Below are 8,444 nucleotides of genomic sequence, written 5' to 3'. Positions count from 1 at the left end.
TCATGCAGCAGAATGTTATTGGGAAATATTCATCTAGGGGCGATAATCTTAATCGCATTTGATTTCCAGACTCTTCAAAAGTGGAAAACTCTTAAAAACAGCTACTTACTCAACTACCTATTTGTAAGCGATAGTGGCATGTGATTGCCTGCAAAAATAACGTGCCAAATAGTCAATAAGTAAGTAGTGAAAAATGGTTTTACTACACTGAGAGAAAAAACAGAGTTCGACATGTTTACTACAACTATACTATGTTAATTGTAACAATATATTGTTTGCAAAAACAATATAATTGTTATTTAAATTAGTTTTAAACAATATATTAGTTACCGTAAAAATTTCCATGTTTATGACAATTATAAATTTGAATATGATTCTCTGAAATATGATTATTTCTAGAACAACTAAATAATGGTAACATTGAAAATATTTTATGTTATTTACAATTTGTCCGTCCATGTAAACCTTGTAATCAAACTGTACTTAATTTTGAAGATAATTTAATGAAATTTTGTACATGATTTTCTATTGTCTCTGGCACTAGGTCTATTGAAAATGGTTAAGATCGGTCCAATATTTCACCTAGTCTCCATGGAACAGAAATCCCGAATAGGGCTTGTAAACCTTGTACTCAAACAACAGGTCATAATTTTGGACACTTAATTTAGTAAAATATTTTAAAATTTTGGTAACAAGTATTGTAGGTAATGTAGTTATTTCATGAATTACTTGGTAATGATTTGAAATCCCGAATAGGGCTTGTAAACTTTGTATTCAAACAACAGAACGCAATTTTCGACAATAAATTTAGTAAAATATTTTCAAATTTTGGTAACAAGTATTGTAGGTAATGTAGTTATTTCATACATTACTTGGTAATGAGTTGTAGTTATCCATAACAAAAATGAAGTTTTTTTGAATAGAATTTATAGTCAATTGTCTAAAGCATATGTCCAATAAGAAATTAGTTAATGTTTCTAACCGTAGTCGATTTTTGAAGTTGTTTTCTAGAAATTTGTGTGGAAATCATTCCTGATAAAATGATAAAATTATTTTTTAATGGGGCATTGAGTAAGTGAATAGACTAGCAAATATAAAAAATAACTGTAAAACCAGTTTTAAATCCGGAAAAGTCGGGTAAAGAGATTTGTAACGTGTTATGTTTTGGTCATCGTCAAACAAAAATAAGTAGTTATTCACCGAAAAAGTAACTACTTACACTTTTCTTCAATATTAGTTGCCTACTTTTAGGGTAAGTAAAGATTTTGCTGGGAAGGTTCAAGGTGCTGGTTTAACATAAAATTTTTATGTATTTATGATGTAAAGTAGCGGTATAAAAATAAAAAACATTTTAGTATTTTAAAATATTCATTGCTTCACATAATCCTTCAAATTATTTAAACAAATTAGTTTTTTTACATATGTATATACTCTGTTTGCATTTACTATTTCACAAGTTTTTATGCAATTTTAACTATTTAACTTTTTAGTTTTGATAAATTCTTAACTTTCTTTTACAAAAACACATTAACATTTATTTAATTTGCAGCAACAAGCTTATAAATAAATTAATTATTTAAATACAACCTTTGTTTTAAATTTTCTTTTTGTTAGATTTCTTACATTTTGCACAGCAATAAAATACTTTTTTACAAGTAACTAAACGTTTATTTTTTTACCTTAAATTTCAACTTTTTTTTTCTATGAAAACATAATATTTTATCTTGGTTTATTAAGTAAAATGTATGATTTCATTTAGTTTTAACATTTATTTTAATATAAAAACTAAAATGCTAAAGAAGAGAAGAAAAGAAAGACAGACACAACAAACCTGTAACATTTCGAAACCAACTTTATTTCGTTTTAAATTAAAATGTTTTCTTCACACAGGTGTTGTTTTTTTTCTGTTGATTGCTAATATGAGCCTGGAAAAAAAAATATGCCTTGAAAAACATTTTTATTTTTTCTTAATTTTTGTGTGTTTTTTTGTTCAGTTTCTGTTGCCTAGAGAGGAAAAAATCCTAAATAAATATTTATTTAATTTTTTTTCCTTTTTTTTCATTTTTGTACATGAAATGTATTTCCGTTTGTCTGACTGTTTGTTTGTTTGTCCAGGGTACAAGTATTTAATATTTATTTGAATTAAATTTTGTTTTTTTTTTAATGCTCTGTTTTGGTTTCAAATTTACTGCTTTTGATGCTGTTGCAGCCATCTTTTACAAAATACTGTGGGTGGTGGTACAACAGAAGCTGCTGCGGCTGATGTTGAGGAGGAGGTAACTGGTGTTGTTGATGTTGCAGGTATTGCTGAGGCTGATACTATAAAACCAGCTGTTGTTGATGTTGGCATTATATCATTATGATGCTGTTGTTGTTGTTGTTGCTGCTGCTGATGGTGGTGGTGGTGCTGGTGTTCCATCAAGGGTATACTGATGGTAGCCACTTGTAGGGGCATTTGGTTGACGTTGTAGTGTAGTAGAGGTGGCGGTTTAGGTGGTGGCAACACTAATTGTTGTGCCGGTATTTGTTGCTGCTGTTGCAAATTAAATTTCATTAATTCTCACAATTCCGTACTCATTTCACCTACGATTGTGCTCTGCTTAAGTAATAAATACCAATGAAAAAAAAAGAAAAATATTTTATTTTTAATAAATAATTTAAATGTATATTTCTATTAAATTTTAAATTTAATTCATTGAAACAATAATGAAATGGAAATATAATTTGTAATTATATATTATTAGTTAAATGTATTTTTGTAATTATTATTTATTATTTTACTTTGTTTAATAATAAAGCAAGTCTTTTTTTATTTGTGTTGGGAAAATTATTATTTTAATAGCAGGGTAATCAAAAAAACATTTGGATTAACTTACTTAAAGCTTTATACTAATTAAAAAACAGAGAATCTTTATTATTTCGATTACTCTGTTTATTACCATTAATATACATTTAGGTGATTTTCTATCTTTGGGTTACTGGAGTGTGTGTTACATACATATATACGTATGTTTGTTTGTTTTGTGCGTGAGTGGTTCTACTAAGCGTATGATGAATATAAATTAAATATGATTTTTGTGTTTATGTAATAAAAGCAAATAAGTGTATAATTACAAAAAAATTTAAATGTAATAAAAAAAAGAAATAAACAGTTTATTTTATTCATAATTACTATAAAGTCAAAGTAAATAAATATAATAAAAGCTTAAAATGTTTTAAATTATTATGTAAATTTAAATATATTTTGTATTGTCAAAACAATTATTTAATTATAATTGTATATTATTAATATTAAAACGCTAAAAACCTGCAACAAAAAATATATTAAATAAATCCACTTTTTGAAGACATTTTCTTAATCCTGTTGATGGTTGTATAGATGAAATTTAATGCGGCTTTGCAATAATACGTTACATGTGTATGTATATTTTGATGTAAAGATGAATTTTGACATGTCTTTGGAACTCTAAAAACTTTACGTTTTAGATAATTTGTAAACTTTAAGAGTCTTTGCGAAAAATACTTTCAGACCAGCAGTTGTTTTTGAGTGAATTATAGATAATTTAAATTTTATAATAATCTGGATCGACGTGTCTTTAGAACTCGAAAAACTTTACGCTTTAGATAATTTGTGAACTTTTGCGTAAAATACTTTCAGACCAGCAGTTGTTGTTGGGTAAATTGTAGATTATTTAAATTTTATAATAATCTGGATTGGATGAAGAAAATCCTTATGTTATTGTTAAAAAATGGAGATGCATAAATGTCTTTTATAATTGAAGTAGAAAGCTATCAAACTGTCAAAATTGTTTTTCAAGAAATGTCAAAATAGTCAACGGACTTGTGTAACGACTATGCACTAATCTATAGACTATAGAATGTGAACTGTTTTTGGACTATCTTACTTAATAACCTATAGGCTAGTCTACCGATTAGCCTATGGACTAATCTACTGATTAGTCTCTAGCCTTGCCCAGAGACTAGTTTACAGATTTGTCAACTGATAACGTTTTATGTAGTCTACAAACAATAAACTGCCTATGGACTAGATTACTTAATGGTATATTGACAAGTCTACCGATTAGTCTATTAACTATTCTACTGACAAGTTTACTGATTTGTCAATAGACTGGTCTATGGACAAGTTTAACGAATACTTTAGTCTACTTCAGTTGCGGATCCACTCGAGCTGGATCCGCTGAGTGCAGGGGTTAACTTTTTATTTCACTTATTTTCCTTTTTCCTTATTTGTATATTTTGTATGAAAAATATTCGGTTTTTTTTGGGAGAGAGGGGGGATTTATTTCCCTTCTGCGCCTGGTCTAGTTTATGTACAAGTCAACTAACTAGTCTAGTCACATACTAGTCATCTAACCATTGACTAGTATATTGATCAACTGACCTTGTCTATGAGTTGTTATACGGTCTAGTCTATGAACTAGTTTATGTAATAGTCTGCAGAATTATCAATTGAGTAGACTACAGGCTAATCTGTGAACTAGTCTAGTAACAAGTCTATGTACTATGCTACGGCTTAGTCCATAAACTACCCTAATTATTAGTCTATAGACTTATCAATAGACTAGCTTACTAGCAAATCTATAGAAAAAGACTTGTGACTAGTCTATGGACTACGCTACTGCCTTGTCTATAGTCTGGCCATCGACTATTCTATAGATTAGTTAGTTTAAGGTATACTGGACTGGTCTATTCTATTGATTACTCCACAATTTAATCAATGAAATAGTCTTCTAATAATACTAGAAGACTAGTCAATGAATTAGTTTTTAGCGAGTCTATGTACTAGCCTACAGAATTATCAATTGACTAGCCTGCAGGCTGTACTATAAGATCTGATATAGACTAGCCCTCAGGTTATTCTATGGACAATAGATCCACTGTCTATTGCACTAATTAGTCTTCTAATAATACTAGAAGACTAGTCAATAAATTAGTTTTGAGCGAGTCTTTGTACTAGCCTACAGAATTATCAATTGACTAGCCTGCAGGCTGTACTATATGATCTGATATAGACTAGCCCTCAGGTTATTCTATGGACAATAGATCCACTGTCTATTGCACTAATTAGTCTATGAACAAATCTAGTGACTAGTCTATGGACTACTCTACGGCCTCGTCTATGAACTAGTATTCTAATAAGACTGAGGAATTGTCTATGAGTTAGTTTTTGAACTAGTTTACTGATTAGTCTAGTACTACTCTAATGTGTGATCTGGGGACATATCTATGAACTAGTCTTCTGATTAGTTGTTGGATTAGTCTAGTGACTAATAAATGGACTAAGTTACGGCCTTGTCAATGAACTAGTTTTCTAGTAGGACTGAGGAATAGTCTATAAGTTAGTTTTATAACTCTATGATTACTCTATGTACTAGTCTACTGCCTAATCTGATGACTTATCCATTAACTAGTCTTCTGATTAGTTGGCGGACTAGGCTATTAACTAGTTTATTGAATAGTCAAAAGATTTGTGCACTACACGATATACAAGTTTAATGTTTCGAGTTCTTACTGGTTGCATCGACCCGAGATCAAAATTTGTTTCTTCCTTACAAGGCTAAGTATTTACAGTTTCGATATTAAGGGACTGATTCCTTTTACCATTGGAATTTTTAAAGGTCTTAATCATTATTAAAGTCCTGTTGAATTTAACTCGAGTAATAAGTCATGAGATTAAACTGTATATATACTCTCGTCTATGAGAGAAAGAAAAAATTTAAAAATATATATTTTTTTAAGTATTTCCATAAAATGCAATAATAACAGTCTCCTCCTCCCCCCATCATTATTATCCACAAAACGTAACCGAATACTGTCATTAATTCTATGAGTATATTAAAATAATGAATTCATATCGTATACTTCTACTTGCTACTGCTAAACTACTCCACCGGCTGCTAACATTCTAAATTTGACAACATTTCAACAAATTGAGGAAACAAACGAAATAAATGGTAATATTTGGCAAACAGAAAAAAAATCAAAAATTCCCCTTTTTAAAATTTAAAAAAAATTACCAAAAAAAAAGGAAAAATCTAATATTCCCTCTTATAGTAGCAAATATATAGCAACATACATACATATATTCTCATACAAATTGGAGGGGGAGAATGGATGGTAAATCAAAAGTTATTTGACGAGTATGATGATTTGCTTCTTTCGACATTTAACAGAAGCTATATGTAGCTGCTTTTTGACAAAGCAGACAGCAAAAAGTACGAAATAATGATGCACGAAATAAATAAAAATTCAGCTCAAAGTATATGAAAAAAAAACAACCAGAAATTGTTTAAACGTAAAATGAAAGTAATAGTCTGGAACAGAATAAAAAAGTAGGAGTGGGAGCCAACAAGTATGTAGAAGTGTAAGCAGATACAAAATATTATTTTTTTTTTGGGAATATTTGTATTTTAAAGAAAAGTAAATGTTTTCAACTCATAAATATTTCTTTTTTTTTTTGCAAAAAGAAACACACGTGTTGAAGTTTGTATGAGGAAAAAAAGAAAAAAATATACAAAAATATTTATTTCTCATTTTTATAAGTCTCTGTTCATAATAATTTCCTGTTGGAATGAAATGTATGCTAGAGTTTTTTTTTTCTTTTTTTGAAATTTGGGGTGGAAACAGAAACAACTCTTCAGTGTTTGTCAGCCAACAGTCAAGCAGTCATTGAATCTTTTCTATAACAAGTCATTTATGGCAAAAATTTTGTTTTGTATGTGTGTGTGTGTGAGCTTTCTTTTTCCATCATCATTTTCAATTTTTTTTGAGCCATTAACAATAACAATTCATACATTATTTATTTTGATGTTTTATTTTTTTGTTTCTTTCTTATGATTATTATTTTCGGTAAATTTTAAATTTCTTGTAGAATATGAAGTAGATCATTTTATAGCTGGATTTTATATTTGATTTTGTTAAATTTCTACTTATACTTAGCTGCTCATGTGTTGATGGGTTTTATTTTGCAAATTGTGTTTGAATTTTATTTTGGGTTTTTGTTTGGTAATTGTCAGAAATACCTGGTCTGAGCTGTAAGAGATTCCGTATCATGAATTTATTAATATGTTTTATAAGAGATTTCATTTGAATTTATAAACATTCATTTCATTTTCTTAACGGTTACACATTTTACGAAGGTTGCGTGAAGAACGTATATGAAATAAAAATGTTGATGGGAAATTTTTTTAGGAGAAAACTTGTTTTCGAGTAGATCTTTTTGTGAAAGGAAATAGAATAATTAAAGCGGAAGTCCAAATAAATAAACCTTACGAAGGTAGTGGTTTAGAGAGTAGTAATAAGACAAATATAAAAATCGATATTGAAACTGTCAAATAGTTTCAAGTATATTTTTTTGACAGTTGGACTTAGTCATTTCTCCGACATACATACATATCTTCTTGTTGAGACTTTAAAGCTAATAAATAACCAATTATCTAATGTCAGAAATACTGATGAAAGTCTACGAAAGTGACATTTGACACTAAGCCAAAAACCCGATTTCCTTAACTGATGTTCAGCCACTGGAAATTGCTTCTGAAACATTTGACTCATCGCAAGAATCACTTATCAAAATCGAATGATGATGAATCTAAGTCAAAAAACTTTTTGTCTGAATATGTCAAGTTCGACCCAAAAGAACAATGCTTGAGGTAAAATGCAGTCAATTGTCAAACATGTCTTTGTATTGCAACATCGAAGCTAGAATGACCTGATACAGGTAATGATGATGTAAAACATCGAGAAGTTTATAAAGAACGATGACAATAGAACCCAAGTCAAAAACCTTTTTGTCTGAACAGGCTTTAATCGGACAAGATCAATTCAAAAAATGCATTAGGTAAACTGCAGTCAATTGTCAAACCTGTCTTTGTATTGCGACGTCGAAGCTAGGATGATGGAGGTAATAGTGTTGAGAGTCCTTCTTTTGTATCTGATAAACATTAAGACAGCTTTGAACTCTAATAAAATCAGAATTTTAAGATAACAATTTGTCTGTCACGGGATCAGAGACAGTCTTAAATCAAACGTATTTTTCCAGCTAATACGATGCAACTTGTTGCTGGGAAATTTAGTAAAGTTAAGAAGAGTTATGCTCCAACGGATTCTATTCGGTAACCATTGGAATCAATTGGGTTTCTTTTCGAAGAAAGTGATAAATGAAGAATAGAGAGTAAATAGGAAAAAAGAGAACAACAAAATTATCTCCAAAATTGATTAAAAGGTTTACAAGGACAGACGGACGGGCATAGCTAAATCGACTTCGAATATGATGCAGAGCCGATTGATATACTTTATGGTGGGTATAAACCAATATTATTGTGCTCCACAAACATCAGCGCAAATCCAATATACCCTACCTACTAAAGTGGTATAGGGTATAACAAATATACATATATCTTTTATAACAATAACCTACAAAT

At 29.4% G+C, this 8,444-nt stretch overlaps 1 protein-coding gene across 10 annotated transcripts in view; it reads right to left on the bottom strand.

Moving 5' to 3' along the window:
• Positions 1-2,416: 2,416 nt before the first annotated feature.
• Positions 2,417-8,444, bottom strand: part of LOC111676377 (band 4.1-like protein 4) — a 104,700-nt gene continuing 98,672 nt past the window's right edge. For 5 of the 10 annotated variants that reach the window (XM_046948015.1, XM_046948018.1, XM_046948019.1 and 2 more), the window contains one exon: positions 2,445-2,599. In XM_046948015.1, the coding sequence (XP_046803971.1) occupies positions 2,584-2,599 (16 nt within the window). In that variant the 3' untranslated portion in view covers positions 2,445-2,583. Of the gene's footprint in view, positions 2,600-8,444 lie in introns of all 10 variants that reach the window. The other 5 variants (XM_046948021.1, XM_046948023.1, XM_046948024.1 and 2 more) reach the window with 2 other exon arrangements.

Source organism: Lucilia cuprina, chromosome 4 (assembly GCF_022045245.1).
Source record: "Lucilia cuprina isolate Lc7/37 chromosome 4, ASM2204524v1, whole genome shotgun sequence".
In the NCBI taxonomy this organism is placed as follows: Eukaryota; Metazoa; Arthropoda; class Insecta; order Diptera; family Calliphoridae; genus Lucilia; species Lucilia cuprina.
The sequence above is the reverse complement of the archived record's forward strand: the minus strand, read 5'-3'. Positions and strand labels throughout refer to the sequence as shown.